Genomic DNA, 20,771 nt, shown 5'->3' on the forward strand with positions numbered 1-20,771 from the left:
ATCTCTCTCGTGAAAGTGAAATATTAAGGAGGAATCAAAATGAAATGAAACAACTAGTGGAACAAGAAACTCTGATAGTGACTAGAAATCATAATGAAATGAAGAGTTCAATAGATCAAATGACAAACACATTAGAGAGCCTTAAAAACAGAATGGGCGAAGCAGAAGAGAGAATATCAGACTTAGAAGACAGAGAACAGGAAAGGAAACAGGCAAACCAAAGAAAAGAAGAAGTAATTAGAAATCTAAAAAATATTGTCGGGAATCTACAGGATACTATTAAAAAACCCAACATTCGGGTTCTAGGAGTTCCTGAAGGCATGGAGAGGGAGAAAGGATTAGAAGGCATTTTCAGTGAGATACTAGCAGAAAATTTCCCAGGTTTGGAGAAGGACAGAGGCATCTTAGTACAGGAAGCTTATAGAACCCCTAATAAACATGACCAAAAGAGATCCTCACCACGACATGTTGTAATCAAACTCACCACAGTGAAACAGAAAGAAAAGATCCTAAAAGGTGCAAGAGAGAAACGTCAGATCACTCTTAGAGGATCTCCAATTAGACTCACAGCAGACTTCTCATCAGAAACCCTACAAGCTAGAAGGGAATGGCGAGACATAGCCCAGGTACTAAGAGAGAAAAACTGCCAGCCCAGAATACTATATCCTGCAAAGCTCTCATTTGTGAATGAAGGTGAAATTAAGACTTTTCATAGCAAACAGAAACTGAAAGAATTTGTTGGCACTCATCCTGCCCTGCAAAAGATGCTTAAAGATGTCTTACACACAGAAACATGGTCACCAGTATGAAAGAAGGTAAAGGAAGGAAACCTCACAGCAAAAGATCACAGGAAGCTCAATTTCTCTTTGACATAGAATTAAACTCTGATGCTCTGTTAAAGCAATGTGTTAAAGTAATCTATTATGTTCTCTTGATGTCTGTTAAATTCTAATTGTTCAAAAACAGCTGAATTTTTATTAAGAGCTATGGGTTATTTAAATATGTGCTTTTTTCAAAAATTTGAATAATCACCTTGTAACAATGATCAAATTTGGTCTATGTTATGTCATGATTTTAAGAAATCTTATTTCAACCAGATATTTTGGAGACATGATAGTTATCTTAATGAGAAAGCCCCAGAGGCTTAAAGGGTTAAATACTTGTAAAATCCTACAGGTGCTTTCAAAAATACTGTGAAGTAAGCAAGTGCCTCTTGTTGGTTGATGAGTTTATAATTTTAAATTGTCAGCAAGCGATCTAGGACTTGCTCCCTCATTTCTCTATTCTAAGCCCAACTTGTTCTTTCATTTCTCTATTCTCTTCAAGGTAGGAAACTAACTCTATTATGAAGGAATCTGTAGGATGCACAATTTAATCTTTAGACCTTATAAAAGAGATGGCTAACATTTTTCTGCAATAGCATAGCCAAAATAAGAACTCAAATAATAATCTCATAGCTAGATTCACTTTGCCATCAGCGAAGTATACAGTAAGTAGAAAAAAACCTCCCTTTCAGACCAAAGGGAAAGAAAGTTTTAAAGTGAGAATATAATTTTCCTCATGGGCATTGTCTACCTTAGAAAAACTACTACAGAACATGCCTGTGACTATAGACTTGTAGTTCAGGCCACCGAAGATTAGAGATGGGAAACGGGCACTCCCTTGACTTGCATCCTCTGGTCTGCTTTAACACAAACCAGGAGGAAAAGAAAGCTCGGCATCAGAAGCAATGGGTGGCAGGCCTATTAATGGCTGATCTGTACAGTGATCTGCCCTCAAGGAGACCCAACAGGCCAGTCCACTGCAGTGGCTTTCAAAGTGGTAAGCCTGGGCTTCAGCAGAAGTCAGCTTGTGAAGAGCCCTGGCAGCTCTGCCAAGAGTTGGATCACTGGAAATGGACCTGCCCTGGAGTCGAAGGATGCCCAGGTCAGAGCCACAGATCTTATTGGCTCTAAGCTGAAAAGCCCTTCACTCAGCCCAACTTCCAAAGTGACCACTGCAGCTGAGGGGATGGTCAAGTAGGGTCAGCAACATTGCAGGCAGAACTGTAAATTTCTTGTTAGAGATGCCACCTGCCTTTACCTGGCCAGCTCTCCTCCCAGGCCAGCCAAGTAATGAAAGTCAACAGAGTGCCTTCCCCTAGGAGGTTCACACCTCCCTTAGGATATACCCCATGTGAAGAGATAGATAGGTCTTGGCCTCTGAATTTACAAGGCCTGAAGCCCACCAGATTATTATCAAGCCCCTTCTATCAGGTTCTATTTGCCTCTCAATCAGAAAACGTAATTGTAGCTTAGACAGCACCTTTCTTAGCTCCTCTAATAATGACTCTGTCCTTTGTTCTAGGCCCTGTCTAGTGCACTTGGGCCTCATTCCTTTGTAATCATAACCTCTACCACCAATGGCTCTACTCCCAACCTGTGTGTACTGATGGTCCTCTTCCCCACTTAATGCTGTATAATTGTTCAAACCTGGTAAATGCCACTCTTAGGATCATTGATTACTATCCTCACTCTGTCTTTTATGACCTTGTCTAAATATGATCAGAGTCGGCAAACTTGGAAGGCTTCCATAGCCTTGGCAACTCATGACGACAGCCTAGGATGGTTACTGGCGCCATAAACTAGAGTGTCAATTTGTTGGGTCAACAACAGGAGCCACTGTGCACTTGCTCCTCATGTGGGATCTCTGTCCTTAATGTGCTGTACATTGTGATTTAATGCTATAACTAGTACTCAAACAGTATGTTTCACTTTGTGTTTCTATGTGGGTGCAAACTGTTGAAATCTTTATACTAAATTGATCTTCTGTATATAAAGAGAATTGAAAATGAATCTTGATGCAAATGGAAGGGGAGAGGGAGCGGGAGAGGGGAGGGTTGCGGGTGGGAGGGAAGTTATGGGGGGGGGGAAGCCATTGTAATCCATAAGCTGTACACTGGAAATTTATATTCATTAAATAAAAGTTAAAAAAAAAAAAGAAAAAAAACTCCTAGACAGGAGGACCAGATTAGTTAACTTACAAAATTTGCCAAAACAAATTAAGTATTAACATAAGTGCTAGTTCCTTAACTATGTAAATGACACACTTACTTATCTTGGTTACACTATGGTTTTGGATTTCTACTTTAACTGCAAAGTACGAGTTATAATTGTGGAAGTTTTTCATAATGACATATACATCCTTTCAATTACACTACACTCAACAATTTCATTTCAGTTGCAGTTGTCAAGATCAGGGAAAATAAGTGGGCAAGTTTTTGGCAGGCAATATCCTTTTGTCAAACATAAATAAAAACTTCAGATAAACCACAATGGAATACAATTTGGAGATACCTCAGAAATCTGAATATAGTCCTACCATACAATCCAGCCATCCCATTCCTGGGAATTTACCCAAGGGAAATGAAATTAACAAATAAAAGAGTTATCTGCACCCCCATGTTTATTGCAGCTCAATTCCATGGAATCAACCTAAATGCCCGTCAATTAAAGACTGGATAAAGAAATTATGGGATATATGTACTCTGTGGAATACTACACAGTGGTTAAAAAAAATGAAATCTGTTCATTTGCAACAAAATGGATGAGTCTGGAAAACATCATACTTAGTGAAATAAGCCAGTCCCAAAGGGGCAAATACCATATGTTCTCCCTGATTTGTGATAACTAATACAGCACCTAAAAGAAAATCTATAGAAGTGAAATTGACACGTTGAGAAGCAATGACTTGAATAGCCCTTGTCTTGACTGTCAAGGAATAGTTTTTTCTTCTTTCTTCTCAATACCATTGGTTGAACTCTTTACTTAGCATGGAATTAATTATATGTGTATAAAGTCAGTTGAAAATAGATCCCATTAAGAAATAAGAGTGGGAATAACAGAGCGAAGAGGAAGTTCTTAACTGTAAAGCTGTATAGTTCTGCATACATTTCTCCAGACTTACTTCTAAGGGTACAGCTAAAAACTTCCCATAGGATTGCAAATCCCATTAGTTGGGTGGTAATAATGATATCTTAAGTGTTAACGTGATCATATTAAGTGTTAAATTGATCATATAGATAGGAATAAGTATTAAAAAGATCATATAAATCAGATCAAGTACCTGGTAATAACAATAGATAGAATTAAAAAGGGGTTCGAACATGAGAAACAGTCCACACAGCAGACTCATAGAATGAATGACAATCGCTCTAAATAGCATTCTGACCCCAGAATCAGCCCTTAAGACATTCTGGTCTGGAGAGCATTTCAGGCATGTAAAGCCAAGACACTGTAGCAAAAAAAAAAAAAAAAAAAAAGTCCTACATGCAGGATATCTGTGAGTAAGACCCCAGTGGAAAGAAGGAGTCATCAAAGGATACACTTCTCTAAAGGAGGAAGGAACTTCCACTTTGCTTATGGCCTTATCTAAATACTGACAGAGTTTGTGGACTCAAAAGGCTTCCATAGCCTTGGCAGCTCATGTCAAGAGCCTCGGGTGATCACTGACATCATACATAAGAGTATTAATTGTTAAACCAACAACAGGAGTCACTGTGCACTTACTCCCCATGCAAGACACCTCTGTCCTTAATGAGCTGTATTATGAGAATTAACTGTAAAACTTTTCTCAAACAGTATTTTATATTTTGTGTGTGCAGTGTGTGTGTGCAAATTGTTGAAATCTTTACTTAGTATAGAATTGGTCTTCTGTGTATAAAGCTAATTGAAAATGAATGTTAATGGAAAATGGGACTGGAAATGGGAGAGGGAGGAGGAGGTGGGGTGAGAGTGGTGGTGGAAGAGTGGGTATGGTGGGAAGAATGACTATATTCCTAAAGTTGTACTTATGAAATTTGTACTCATTAAATAAAAGGTTTCTTTGGGGGAAAAAAAAATAAGAACTTCAGATAAACCTAACACAATGCTTCTCCTGGGATAATGCAAAAGCCCACTTTATTTGAAATGCATCAATTCATAAAATGATAAATGGTTATGATACATGTTTGAAAACACTCCACATTATTGTTTATTGAAATGAAATTGAGTAGCTGAATAAAGAGGTATAACGTATATATGAAACATGGTTATATAATAACTTGACAGGAATAAACATAATGGAATGAAGGAACAGAAGAAGAAGGGGAAAGGATAAAGAAGAATTCTTTGGCCAATTGAGTGGTGTCTCAAACCAGGAGGGGGCTTCAAAAAGTACAAGGAAAATTCTCATTTTCAATTCATTCTATTTTTCCACGTACCTTTTGAAACCCTTGTATATCACTTCTGGAAGGAAAAAGCTATTCCAAATGAGTAAAGGAACTCAGAGAAAACTCCTCCAACGGCTGGAGTGTAAACAGACTTAGTCTATTTACCAAGTATTACAAAGTCTGAACTTATCAGCAGTCTGCCTACATGGTCCATATACTCAATAGAATCAAAAGTATCTGGAAGAATAACTCATTCACAGAGCTACTGGGGAGTTTCTCCAAGCACAAAGGTTGAAGCACCAAGCTAGACAATGAAGTGCCACCCCCACCCCCAGTTAAATACCAGCTGAAGAGCACCAATATTTACAGAGGGATTTCTATGTGCTAGGGACTGCAGCACTTACTTGACAAACATTAATCTTTTCCAGTCCTCACAGTAATCATATAAGGCAAACAACAGTACCCATTTTCCACATAAGGACACTAAGGAACAGAACTGTATGAGGGAGAGCAGATGCATGGACCCCAGGGTCCAACGCCAGTCCTTCAGCTCTATCCCAAGCAGAAGGCACCTAAGCTAGATGGTGAAAATGATGGAAACAGCTGGTGGCTATCATTTCAGGCTGGGACATTAGATGGCCTACCTTGTGGGTCTGTTTCCTCAGCTTGAAAATACCTACCTTCTATATACTGAATTGATCTTCTGTATATAAAGATAATTGGAAATGAAAAAAAACAACCTGGTGTTAAATTGGAAATGGCATAGAAAATTAATATTAAAAAAATATTATGTAGGATCTCTGTCGTTAATGTGCTGTACACTGTTATTTAATGCTATAACTAGTACTCCAATGGTAGTTTTTTCACTTTGTGTTGCTATATGGGGCAAACTGTTGAAATCTTTACCTAATATATACTAAACTGATCTTCTGTATATAAAGAGAATTGAAAATGAATCTTGATGTGAATGGAAGGGGAGAGGGAGCGGGAAAGGGGAGGGTTGCAGGCGGGAGGGAAGTTATGGGAGGGGGGAAGCCATTGTAACCCATAAGCTGTACTTTGGAAATTTATATTCATTAAAAGTTTAATAAATGAAAAAAAAAAAAAGAAAAGAAAAGAAAATACCTACCTTCGGCCGGCGCAGTGGCTCAATAGGCTAATCCTCCGTCTGTGGCACTGGCACCCCGGGTTCTAGTCCCGGTTGGGGCACTGGATTCTGTCCTGGTTGCTCCTCTTCCTGTCCAGCTCTCTGCTATGGCCCAGGAGTACAGTGGAGGATGGCCCAAGTCCTTGGGCCCTGTACCCGCATGGGAGACCAGGAGAAGCACCTGGCTCCTGGCTTCAGATCAGTGTGGTGTGCCAGCCGCAGCGGCTATTGGGGGGTGAACCAATGGAAAAGGAAGACCTTTCTCTCTGTCTCTCTCTCACTGCCCACTCTGCCTGTCCAAAAAAAAAAAAAAAGAAAATACCTACCTTCTTCCATTTCTTTTCTTAATTTGATTGACTCTCATTTCCTAACTTCCTAGGCTTTTTTGTTTATTGAGTTTTTGAATTTCCAAAGTAAGGTCATTTGTCATATCAGCAAATATTTGTTTAAAGATTTTCAACTCATGATTAGTACAAATTTCTACTGCTGAAAAATTTTTCGCTTTTTTTAAAATTTGAGAGGCAGAGAGAGACAGGGAGAGACAGACAGCTCTCCCAGAAGCAGTCCCATCCAACACCATCACCTCTGGTCCCAGGTACATTCAAACACCTCCCTTAAATTCCCCAAATCCACCAGGTCTCACATCTGCTCTCACACTTCTGTACTCTGTGGAGCCATCCTCTAAGAATGATTTTTCTTAATGTATTATTTTTATTTATTTGAAAAGCAGAGAAACAGATACAGAGATTTTTCTATTCACTGATTCACTCCCCAAATACCCCCAATAGCAGGGCTGTACCAGGCCAAAGCCAAGAGCTAAGAACTCAACCCAGTGTTTCCATGCGGGTGGCTTGGACTCAACTATATGAGCCATCACCTGCTGCCTCTTCCAATGCATATTAGCAGGAAGCTGGATGGGAAGCAGAGACAGGTCTCGAACCCAAGCACTCTGATATTGGACTGATATGGAGCCTCCCTGGGGCTCAGCCACATTCTCTTCACTTCTCCCCAGCCTCCATCTGACGCTCAACTCCAGAGTCAACTCTGCTGGCTTCAGATGTTTATTTCGCTACTCATACTGAAGTCGTAGTTCTCCCTGCCTCCTAATTATACTGGAGGCCTGGATTATGTATGCTTTCACTTGTTCTCCTTGTTGATCTGTTTAATATCGGCACGATATGTAGAAAGATTGAGATTTAGGTAGCTGCCAAAATCCCCCTTCACTATGAAATGAAATTCCTGGACAGACGTCGAATACCCTAACTTGACTAACATGACCTCTACCACCCAGCATGGCTCTGCACCAGTGATTCCATGAACATGGGGATCTCAGTGAACTTAAGATCTCCAAAAATAAGAATGGTGATCTTAAATGGTTTGCAATACTTTATGAGAAATTTAACATATATTACACTAACTATAAGTATCTCAGAAATGCCTCACCAGTAATGGAGATGCTGAGTAGTGAAAATGTTAAGAAGCAACTGCGAAACAGAAAATGCTTTCTAGCAGAATATGAATAAGCCCATTTTTTCCCTGAAAAAAGCAAACAAAATCAAACCATACAAATTTAATAGGCTATCGTGACTACAGTCATAAAAATAAAGCGTGATACAGTTTATCAATTTTATTCACAGATTAAGAAGAAACACAGTTTTTGTTCATTTTCCTATGTTTATTTTGAAAGTCAAAGTTACAGAAAGCATGGGAGAGACAGAGAAAACAGGATCTTTCATCAACTGGTTCACTCCCCAGATGGCCACAACAGCCAGGAGCCACGAGCTTCATCAGGACTTCATCAGAACTCCCACAAGGTTGGTAGGAAACCAAACACTTGAGCCACCTTCCAACACTTTTTCCAGGACATTAGCAGGGGCTGGATCAAAAATGGAGCATCTGGGACACTCACCAGCACCCATATGGGATGCCAGTGGTGCAAGTAGGGGCTTTAACAGCTATATCACACACAGGCTCCTGTGTTTATTTTGTAAGCTAATCCATTTACTATTGTTAAAGGCAACTGCCATGGCTCAATCACGTATGGCCCTACTTTATCACCCCGTCACCTCCCGCCACTAGGGATAATGCTGCACTGAACAAAGCAGAGCAAGTCCAAGACAAACTAACATGGTTACCTACAAATTCCAAGGCTCCCAAATCACCACCTTACCTCAGACTCATCTGTAGATTCCTCAAGAGACCCAGATTCCTACAAAGCACAGAGAGGGAAAAGGTCAGAAGAGATGACAAAACAAAAAACATTTGCGAGAGGAAATGGTCCTCGAGTCCCCACCACCAACACCCACGTGCCACTTGTTGGAAGGACTGCACAGGCCCTGACTCCCACATGCTCTAAGCGATCCAATATGAGGACTCTTACGTCATGGGATCCACGCTTCGGTTGACCTCCCACAAGCAGTCGGCCAGTGAACAAATTACCACAGCAACTAGTCAGCTGATCACCTGGAAGAGTCTCCCTGGCTAATAAGGAAACCCATCTGGCAATGCGGCCTCCTTGAGGCCTTTGTTTTTCATCCTTGAGGAAACTTCCACTCGAGGTATCGGCAAGCCAATTTTTATACTGAAAAGCTCTTGTGCTGTTAACTGTGATGCTATTAATCTCACTGAGTCAAAACGATTGTCTTCCAAAAAAAAAGAATCCTCCAGAAGCGGTCCCCAGCCCACCCTGTGCAAACAAGTTGTGTGATTTACATGCAGTCTTTAAACCATTAACCCTATGACAAATTCTGCCGTTTAACATGGTTTCCCGCTTGCTAGACAATGAATCTCACTGCCCTGGGTGAAGCCAGGCAAAAAGAGAAAAATACACTAGATCCTGCTAATCTCTCATCTGTCCACGGACAGACAGAATCTGCTGATGCCATGCATCCTCAAGGAGGTCAGCAAAATGAAGATTTACTTAACGTACTTATAGATATCAATAGCAATAAAAGCTTACCACTAATATGCTGACACTGAATGTAAGCATTTCACAGCAATCCACGAGGTAAACAAAGAAAGAACAACAACAAATGGGGCAAGGACAGTTTAGATATGATAGTTTTCCATGAGAAAATGAACATGTTAAAGACAGTCAGATGCATATACTTGTATTACTCAAGCCAAGTTGACTACCAGGAAGAATGGAAATTTGGTGTTTAGAAACACTTTTACTTCAGGCACTGAAAATCAGTAAGAGCCTGTTAAATGACAGGCCACTCCTGGACAAAAGCCATCTTTAAACGGAATAAATGTTACCTATAATTGAGAATTTTACTGTAGTTACCTAATTAACCATGATAAATATTACAATCCGCTCTACATCCCAATACAGCTGGCTGAATTCAACATTAATCTTTAGTGTCAGAAAGCTCTCATTAGTTTGCAGCTACAATCCTCTACAGTAACTTTCTGTTCTTTGTACCATTAAGACACTTAAAAAATCCAAATCTACTACTTGACAGTTTTTCTAGGTAGTTAATGACATGGAGCATACTAACGTTCTAAACCATTTCTGCTCTGCACTAACCATCCCAGTTCCTGGTTTTATTCTTGTGACCATCTCAATCCTTCTCTTATGGGCATGTTCCACTTCTAATATTAATATTCACTAGCTCAATGAAACAGAGGATCCAAACACAAATCCAAACTTATATGGTCAACTGATTTTTGACAAGGGTATGGAGAAGACACAGTGGGAAAAGCATAGTCTCTTCAATAAATGGTACTAGGAAACTGATCTCCACACATGCAAGAATGAAGCCTGGCCGGCGCTGCGGCTCACTAGGCTAATCCTCCACCTTGCGGCGCCAGCACACCAGCTTCTAGTCCCGGTCGGGGCACCGGATTCTGTCCCGGTTGCCCCTCTTCCAGGCCAGCTCTCTGCTGTGGCCCGGGAGTGCAGTGGAGGATGGCCCAAGTGCTTGGGCCCTGCACCTGCATGGGAGACCAGGAGAAGCACCTGGCTCCTGCCTTCGGATCAGCACGGTGCACTGGCTGCAGCGTGCCAGCCACGGTGGCCATTGGGGGGTGAACCAATGGTAAAAGGAAGATCTTTCTCTCTCTCTCTCTCTCTCTCTCTCTCTCTCTCTCTCTCTCACTGTCCACTCTGCCTGTCACTAAAAAAAAAAAAGAATGAAGCTGGATCCTTATCATACGTCACATATAAAAAGTGACTCAAAATGGAAAAAAGACCTAAACAAAAGACCTGAAACTGTAGCACTCATAGAAGGAAAAATCAAGGGAAAAGTTCCCTGATACCATCTGTGATAGTGATTTCCTGGAGATCAGACCAAAAGCTCAGGCTACAAAAGCAAACATAAATAAATGGAACTATATCAAACTAAAAGGCTTCTGCACAGCAAAGAAAACAATCAGCAAAATGAAAAGGCCACCTATAGACTGGGAAAAAATATTTGCAAACCACCTATCCATTATGAGGTTAGTATCAAAAATTTATAAAGAATACAATTCAATAACAAGAACACACACAACCCAACTTCTTGACTTTTCTCCAAAAGAGACATAAAAACAGCCAATAGGTACATGAAAAGTGCCCAACACTGTTAATCAATCAAGAAAATACAAATCAAAACCACTATAAGATACCACTTCATACCCACTAGGATAACTATGATCAAAATGACAAAGGAATGGGCAGGTGCTATGGTAAAGTGGGTTAGGCTACCACTTGGTACACCCATGTCCCATGTGTGAGTGTCTCAGATCAAGTCCTGCCTCTACTTCTAATACAGCTTTCTGTTAATGAAACTTGTAGACAGCAAATGATGGCCCAAGTGTTTGGGTTCAAGTCACCCATGTGGAAGACAAGACTGAGTTCCTGGACCCGTGCTTTGGCCTAGCCCAGCCCCATCTCTGCTGCATGCATTCTCCCTCCCCATCTCTTTCTGCCCCTCCCTCTCCCTCTCCCTGTCACTTTTCCTTTCAAATAAATAAATAAAACTTTAAAAAATGCAGATGTAAGTATTAGCTTGGTGAGAGTGTGGAGCAAAGCGAACTCTTGTTCAGTATTGGTAGGAATAGACATATACAGTCATCACAGAAAACATTCAAAGATTCCAGGGGCTAGCGCTACGGCATAGCAGGTAAAGCTGCGGCCTGCAATGCCAGCATCCCATTGTGGGCACCGGTTCGAGTCCTAGCTGCTCCACTTCTGATCTAGCTCCCTGTTAGTGCACCTGGAAAAGCAGCAGAAGATGACAAGTGCTTCAGTCCCTACCTGGCCCAACCCTGGACATTGCAGCCATTTGGAGAGTGAGACAACTGATGGAAGATCTCGAGCTCGAGCTCGATCTCAATCTCTCTCTCTCTCTCTGTAACTCTGCCTTTCAAATAAATAAATTTTTAAAAGAAAAAAAAGTCCTACAAAAATTAAAACTATTGACCTAAACTCTATCTTCTAGGGATATAACCAAGGAAATAAAAACAAATCACTACCATGTTAAAATATCTGCACTCCCATGTTCAATGAAGCATCACTCACAATCGCAAGATGCAAAAACTACCTCAGTGTCCATCCACGAGTAAAGAAACTGTGAGAAATACTTGCATGTATGAATTTCAAATGTTTTTGCACCAAAGTAGACTTGTCTTTTAATTTTTTTCCACGAAATTCCTGAAGTACTCGTGTGTGTGTAAACATATATACATATACATGTACACATATACCTGAAAGCACATTTAAAATCTAGTTTTCTTAAAATATGCATCTTCCATGAACTTGTAGAAGACCATTTACTTGTACAATTTCAAAATTGTTGGCAGCAAAATAAATTAATCTTTTAATTCTATTTTCCACAAATTTTGTAGCCATCTCATACAATGGGATATCATTCAACCTCAAAAAGGAGGAGTGTCTGCCATTTGCTACAACATGGATGGCCTGTGGGACATTATGCTAAGTGAAATAAGCTGAACACAGAAATAAAAGTATTGCACAATCTCACTTATTTGTGAAAAACTTAAAAAAAGTCAAACAAATACAGAGAAAATAAAACACGGTTACTAGTGGCAAGGCTTGAAGAAGAAATGGGGAGATACAGGTTAAAGGATGCAAAGTAGCAGAGATGTGGAATGAATGGATCTAAAGAATTAATGACCACCCTAAGTACTATAGTTAATAAAAGGGTACCTTAATGCAGGATTTTTGCTGAATGAGTAGATTATAACTTGTTGGTTTCAATCTGGAGCTTTAAAATCCACGGTTATTTCTAAATCCAAGTCCTCTTTCAGAGCCCATGCTAGATCTCACTTGCTTCATAGAATTGTCTCCAGTGAGCCCAGGTCAAAAGGTCCATATCTGGCCTCCTGAGGCCTTTGTTTTTCCCATATCCTCAGCTACCCCTACAGAAACTGCCTTGTTCTAACAGCTACCATTTTAAATACATTGTGGATAAACCCAAAGGCTGTGGCCTTTTTGTCTCCAGTATTCTATCCAAAGTAACAGCTCAAAAACAGATTTGCTGGTGAAAATAAGAAATCAGCAGTTGATTTGACACAGGAGAATCCTGCCCCCTCCACACTTCCCCGGTCCATTCCCTTTCCATTCAGGAGCAATACCAACTGCATTTTCTCCAGGCAGGCGCTTCAACTACCTGCTCATGCTACAGGACAGTTACAGAACAGGCTCTGGGACAAGGTAGCTGCACATGATGACACAGCAATTCAAAGAGGACATCAGCAAACTAGCAGATCTCTCAGGAGACCTCTCTAGCACAGGCTTGCAAGCAACCCCAGCCATAATCCTACCATCAGCATGGGCCCCATGACAGTGGTCTGGGAGAAGACAGCATAGCTGGCCTCAGAGGCCACAGAAGGGTTAGCTAAGGAGATAGAGAAGCCAGGACCATCCTCAAGTTCTCAGAATTTTCCAAAGGGCACACATTGTTTGCTGGGAAAGAAAAACAGGATTTAAGGGAGAAATGGGAGGCTGCAGTATTACGACTGCACCCTAAGCTTCGCAGGAGTGCTGATCTGGGTCCATGCTTTAAGAAGGCTGGCATTGTAGCACAGCGATTTGAGCCGCCACTTGTGACACTGGCATCCCATATCAGAATGCCTGTTTGAATCTCGGCTGCTCTGCTTCCAATCCAGCTCCCTGTTAATGTGCCTGGGAAAGCAACAGATGATAGCCCAAATACTTGGGTCCCTGTCACCCATGTGGGAGACCTGGGTGGAGTTCTGGCCCTGGCTTCAAGCATGCCCAGCCCCAGCTGTTGTGGCCATTTGGAGAGTGAAACAGTGGATAAAAGATGTCTCTCTTCCTCCCTCCTTCTCTCTCTGCCTTTCAAATATATGTCTTTTAAAACAGAAGCAGCAGACCCAGGCCCTGAGAAATCAATCTGCACCTGCAGAAGAAGGTGAAGCACTCATCACCGTCGTGCAACGTTCTCTCCCTTCCCAACACACCACGAGCCAGCAGACTCAATGGGAAGGAGGGTTGGGCAGGGCCCACAGTGTGGTGTGGGCATGGGAAGACATATTTCACGATATGTATTTGATATCTCTGTGTCACAGGGCCACCATTTCATTACTGTTATTGTATTTACTTGAGAGAGAGATGGAAGACAAAGAGAACTCCCATCCACTGGTTCACTCACCACATGCCCACAACGGGCAGAGAAGAGCTACAGCCAAATGCCAGAAGCTGGGACCTCAATTCAGGTATTGCATATGCATGGCAGAAACTCAATTACAAGAGCTATCACTGCTGTCACCCAGGGTCTGCATTATCAAGAAGCTAGAATCAGGAGTGGAGCTGTGATCTGAATCCAGGTACTCTGACATGGAATGTGGGTACCCCACCTAGCATCTATTTTGTTTGCTTTAAACTTTATCTTCATTTATATTTCAAAGGCAGAGAGACAGAGAGAGAGAGAGGGACCATCCATGTTCAGGGCCACTCCCCAAATGCTTTTAAGAGTCAAGACTGGAACAGGCTGAGGTCGTAAGCCCAGAATCAATCCAGAGCTCCCAAATGGGTCGCAAGGGACCCAAGTACTTGAGCCATCACCTGCTGCCTCCTGGAGTCTCATCAGCAAAAAGCTAGATGTGAAAAGGCATAGCCAGTACTTGAATCAGGATGCTGGCATCCCAAGTGGCAACTTAACTGCATCATACACCTGTCCCTTAACTGATATCTTAACTTCTAAGCTAAATGTCTGTCCCCAGACCTTCAGTAGCAAAAAGCTTAAAAGAGCTCTGGCCAGTTTCATGCGTCCAGGGACTGAGATGGTTGGTAGGAAAGGATACCCGAGGATCTGGCAGGGGCATGGGGACTCAGCTTACCAAGCCCATTCAATCCACTGGGCTCAGCTACTACCCTCATGCTGCAAATGAGACAAAGTTTGATGTCTGCCCCAGAGTGGGAAAAAGGGACAAGCTCAGTGACCCAGTCCGCAGTCCGACTATGCACGGGAATCACCCATTCTCAGTCCAGGGGACTGACTAATAATCACTATTATACTCCATCCTCACAGACGTTGATTCAACATCTAAAACAAGAGCCTGGAATCACAACGTTGTTAACAAATTCCAGCGGGGAGGGTAGGTATCAAGAAGCAACAAAAGCATCTGTGATTCAGCAGTCAGGAACGGGGAGCTGCGTGAGGCACAGGCCCTGGTATATGCCCCTCTCCAAGGTGGTCATGTGGCACTAGAGAGACTTCTAGTAGGGCACAGCAGTGAAGACACTGTTTAGGATGCCCACATTCCATCCTGGAGTGCCTGAGCTCACATCCCCGCTACGTTTCTGATCCAGTTTCCTACTGTCCTGCACCCTGGGGGGCAGCAGATGACAGCTGAAGTACTAGGGTCCCTGACACCTGCATGGGACAAACAGATGGAGTTCTGGGCTCCTGGCTTTGGCCTGACCCAGCCCCTGCTGTTGCAGGCATTTGGGGAATAAACCAGCAGATGGAATACATTTCTCAATCTCTCTCCCTCTGGGTCAATCTGCTTTTTAGATAAATATAAAATTTAAAAGATTAAAATGAAAATAGCAAGATTGCTAATAATCGGCTAGTGACATCAGCCTCCAAGCCAGACAAACCCTAGTGGAAACAACAATGACAAAGCAATAAGCGACTGTCACTAAGTTAATTTGTGAGTGCACTTTACTTACATGATAATAAAGAATGAGCCCTCTAAAAATTCATATAATGCTATGCTTTTGTGACTTCTTGCTTGGGCTTTGTTTTTCTTTTAGTTATTGGTAACACTGTTTTTAAAAATCTTAGCCACACTGTAAGAAAAGAGGATGGGGAACACCAAACCCAAGACCAGGTTTAGATGATTAACGTTTGTCCTATTAACAAGACAATCATTTCGACCTACCCACTTAACCATACTTTATTTCACTGCATGCTCACAGGGATCTCAGGAAGTAAAGTTCCCAATTTACAGGGAAGAAAATGGAGGCATTCAAATATGTTAACTCAACTTTTATTTTATGCGTAACACACGGGGTAAACACAATGCATATACGATCCATAATAAAAACAGAATTTTCCTGATATCTAAAATGTACAAGGGAATTCAAAGCAGAAACCTTTCTACCAGTTCAAGGGATAATTTGATTGCTCAAACATTTTCTCACTTTATTTATTTATTTAGATAGATAGAGTTAGACAGTGAGAGAGAGAGACAGAAAGGTCTTCCTTCCGCTGGTTCACCCCCCAAATGGCTGCTACAGCCGCACTGATCCGAAGCCAGGAACCAGGCGCTTCCTCCTGGTCTGTGCGGGTGCAGCGGCCCAAGCACTTGGGCCATCCTCCACTGCCCTCCCAGGCCACAGCAGAGAGTTGGACTGGAAGAGGAGCAAACCGGGACTAGAACCCGGCGTCCATATGGGATGCCAGAGCCACAAGTGTAGGATTAACCAAGTGAGCCAGGGCGCTGGCCCCTGATTGCTCAAACATTTTAATGGACCAGGCCTGGGGCTGTCGAGTGGGAGAGATGAAAGGGTACCAGGAGAGCAGACAGGACTAAAAAATGTAGTTTTACATTTGAATTGCTAACTTTTAAAAATTTCAAGAAGGTCAAATAATTGAAGTTCTACTGAACCTAAGGATAATCTGACAATCCAGAAGACTGTGCCTCCCTAGTAAGTGCATTTAAGTCTTTTATTACTAAACACCTGCTACCTGTGAAGCAGCAGCCCTGTGGGAGATACAGACAAGAGGAAGCTCTTGTCCTTACTCTTGAAGACTCAACAATCTGTACAAGAGATAAGACAAATACACCAACAAGCAGACTTCAGCAGAATGCTATTGCTAAGACAGGCATGGACAAATACTGTTGGGCATCTGTGATTATGAAGGGCAACTCTTTATTATTTTGAAGCTAAATAAAACTGCTGGTTAGAAGATTTCTGGAAAGAATGGAGTTTTAGTTCCTTTGGTGAACTGTAAAATATATACAGAGTAGTTTTACAAAATTTACCATATTCAGCCAAAGTAAGTCTTTCTAAGTCCCAATAACTTAAGATTTCTTTTTTGTTAGATCCAAAAAGTGATTTTTAGCTTTATTCAGTAAACTGTTTCACATTAACTTACTCACTGCAAAGGTCACCAGTTTGGTTCTCACCCCAAATTGAGGAGGAACAAGCAATCAAAAAGATATACGAAGCTTAGGAAAGTTTTAGTTTTGTGTTGGCCATCTTGGAGGGCTGTTTTCATTTACAGTACATGGTAACCTGTGATTTCTCATGGTGCTGTATTTAATACACATCTCAATGGCTAACACATTCAGGAGGAAAAGATTATATCATGATTGTCTAAAAAGCTCAAGGTAGCAGAATAATACAATTAGTAAATTTATTTACTTTTGTGTACTTTTAACCTTCAAGAAATTGTACCATAAAGGCCTTATACTTCATCCAATTTTAACAGCTTCCTACAATGAAACACAAATGCACCAGTCAAGCAGAGTGAGAAAAGTCTAACACTTTTCATCAACAAAGGACATTATTAGTGCAATTATTAAAAAAAAAAAAAAAAAAAAAGGCCTGTTATCAGTGTTTGCTTCCTTCTGCCACTGACCATAGACAACCAGTCTTTTTAGGGAAGACACTGACACCACTGGGAAGGCAAACGCCCACTCCAATTGTACAGTGGCTGTTAAAACATCAGAGGGGGAATAAAGGGTGGAAGGAAAATCCTCAAGGTGATAAGGGCTAACTCTGCTTCATGGAGTAAAAAATGACTCAGATTTGCATTCTTACATATATTTTAAAGGGTAAAGTGTTTTAGTGAAAGATCGGGAATTCAGAGACCTAAAACTAAAGATTTATTACAGATACAAGCTTCAAATTATTCAAGTTGTCTGAATTTCAATTTGATTATGTGTACAATTCATTTAATGTTTATTTATTAAGTACCAATTATTATTCTGGGTGCTGGACATATATACAGCAGTGAACAAATCCTTGTTATGATGGAGCTAAACATACTTAGGGTGACAGTATACAGAAATACACACAAAAAACTAAACAGAAATATTAAAATATAGCATATCCTATGGTAATGAGCAGCATTATATAGAAAAATAGTGCAGGAGGAGGTTTCACAGAATGGTCAGTGGGGCCAGAGCTGTGGCACAGCAGGTAAAGCTGCTGCCTGTGGCACCAGCATCCCAAATTTTGGGATGGGCAGCGGTTTGAGTCCCACTTGCTTCACTTCCGATCCAGCTCCCTGTCAATCCACCTTGAAAAGCACTGGAGGATGGCCCCTGTACCCACACAGGAGATCTGGAGGAAACTCTTGGCTCTGTTTCAGCCCAGCTCTGGCCACTGTGGTTATTTGGGTAGTGAAGCAGAAGCTGGAAGCTTGCTCTCTCTTGCTCGCTTGCTCTCTGCAACTCTACCTTTCAAATAAATACATACATCTTGGAGAAAATAAAATTAAATAAAAAAGAATGGTCAGAGGAAGTCTCACTCAAAAAGAACACCTGGCCAGAGACCTAAAAGAAGTGCAGGGAAAGACCACAAAGAAGAGAGATCATAAAAGGGAGCAGCACGAGTAAAGGCCCTGAGGTAGGAACAATAAGAAAACCAGGGTAGTTGATGCAGACTGCCAGAAAGGGAGGTTGACGGTAGGGGAAAATGAGGTCAGAGGAAGGTAGCGAGGGTTGGCTGGGACACGGTCCTGCAGGGAAACAAAGTTATTGGAAAGGCTTTGACTTTTCCTCAGAGTGGGATGGGAAGCCAAGGGAAGATCTGGAAAGTGGGTGGTATTTGACCTGACTTCTATGACGAGTCTATAGGAAGTGAAATTAAAAGATGTTTACATGGGTGCAAAAATGTTAGAAATCCGTGCACACATGAACTTCACAGAATGCTTTCGCAAGGACCAAATGCAATGGGAAAAGGTGCTTTACACTGAAATGTGTGGCACAAATGTGATGCATTCTAATTACATCCCTAACTTTCTATGCTTCTTCCTACACCAGACAGCTTTGCCCAACACTTCCTCAGCATAAAACAGCAAGTACTAACAGCAATTCCTTGCACTGTATTACAGTATATCTAACAAGATGAGGAATTTGGATATTTGCTTTAAAACCAAACCACAAAACAATATTTCAACCTGAAATGAAAATAAACAACGCAAAAAACATTCTCACTGCTAATCAAATGACACGTCCTTAATGAGCATCTTCTTTGAACTGCCCAGAAAGGAAAAGAGAAGCCCTCATGTTCAACAGGAGATTCTCTTGTTATCACAATAACCAAGGAAACTCAATTTCCACCTGGTCAAATGTCTTAATTATTGGCCTAGCTACAATATATTCAAGGCAGATTTCCATTACGAAGTGAAAAATAAAGTATCTTACAAATGGTTAAAACAAAAATAGCGAACCAGGTAAATGTCTCTTAGGACAGTCAATAGCTCATCATCAACCCACTTTTAATAGGACACATGGCAACCGAAGGCCCAGCTACTGTGTGAAGAAAAGCTGGGTCAGAAAAAAACAGAAAGGACACTGGAAACAGAAACTTCAGTGATCCGTCCCCAAGTTCTAGCCCTGATCTGCTTCCTTCCCTTGTGGTGGTTGTGTCGACTCTGTCATTTCACCTCCTGGGTGGCTTGCACTCTTGCCATGTGAAAATAATTCAGATTCCCACCATTAATTTCCACCCCACCGCCAGTAGCCAGCCACAGATAATCTCACTTAACTTTTACTGAGCCCAACAGTTCTAAACACCAATTTTGTGCCTTAACTCACTGCATCTTAGCAACGCGTTTGAAAGTTAAAGGAGTAGCCCAAAGTCACACATCTAGTGGAAAGGGGAACCACACTGGAGCGAAAGCATTCTGGCTCCGGAACCAGAGCCTTGAATCTCCGCAGCGCAGCAAGTGTTCGCCTCACCCAAGTTCCCCATCTGCTACCCCTCCCCTCTCGCACAGCACTTCCCACTGTCCATCCAGCGGAAAACAACTTGAACTCCAAGCACCTGAACTCAAAACTCGGGTCACCTCTTTCGGCCCTCACAGGCAGTTCTGGCGGCAGCTCCATCAGTCCCCACGCCAACAGCTCACCACGGAGCACAGGCCACAGCACCCGACCCACGAAAAGGCCGACTCCAGTACGGCGGTGTGTCGGGCGCTCGGCCCCAGGCACTCCCAGCAGCAGGCAGCCATCCCACCCCAGCCCTCTGCGGCCCGACAGCAGCGTTCACCGCCACGCCCCGCGGCGGATCTGCCTGAGCCTCCAACAGCTCCGCACCTCCACGTACCTCCCACCACGCCCCGATCGTCTTCCCTTCCCTTAAGCCCTGCACCAGCGTCGCAGCACTCACCTGCTCCTCTGCTTCCGCCATGGTGCGGCCGTCGAGTCACATGACATACCCGGAAGTGAGGAAACCCAGGGCTGTGTCCGGGCCATGCTGGGAATTGTAGTTTCAGCTGCATCTGGGCCTGGCCATCTCGAATAGATGGTGAACTTAATGGGACTCATTTGGGCTGTCAGCAACCCAAATGCAAGGGAGTTCTACTTTGGAGAATCTGAACATAACCACTGTTAATGCTGTAATTTTCTGAGATTATTGCAGTGTCTATTAAATGCTTACTGTATTCCAGAATCTGGGTCTATATTGTGCATGCATTATCTCGTCTAATCCTCCCAGCAACAGCCACTATAACTCCCAACAGTGAAGAACATTGTAACTCAGAAGTGACCCACCTAGTAGGAGACACAACTAGGGTTAGAATTTAGCCCTGTCTGCTGTGATTATCGAATGCTGCTTAGCCTACACACTTCTTGCTATGTTTTTAAGTATATTAAGTGAATATAAAACATATTAGCAGTGGAGAACCAGAGAACAATTTATACTCCAACAAATATTATCTAGCTCCTACTACTTACTACTTTATTTTGACATCTGGCATGTAAACATTGACTTTTTAAAAAAAAATT

General features: G+C 42.0%; 1 protein-coding gene across 1 annotated transcript in view; it reads right to left on the reverse strand.

The window, feature by feature from the left end:
• Positions 1–20,199, reverse strand: part of VPS41 (VPS41 subunit of HOPS complex) — a 191,128-nt gene extending 170,929 nt beyond the window's left edge. Inside the window, 2 exon segments of the mRNA XM_062178061.1 lie at positions 8,506–8,544; positions 20,155–20,199. Coding sequence (XP_062034045.1) covers positions 8,506–8,544; positions 20,155–20,175 — 60 coding nt within the window. The 5' untranslated portion in view covers positions 20,176–20,199.
• Positions 20,200–20,771: the final 572 nt, after the last annotated feature.

Source organism: Lepus europaeus, chromosome 20 (assembly GCF_033115175.1).
Source record: "Lepus europaeus isolate LE1 chromosome 20, mLepTim1.pri, whole genome shotgun sequence".
NCBI classification, from domain to species: Eukaryota; Metazoa; Chordata; class Mammalia; order Lagomorpha; family Leporidae; genus Lepus; species Lepus europaeus.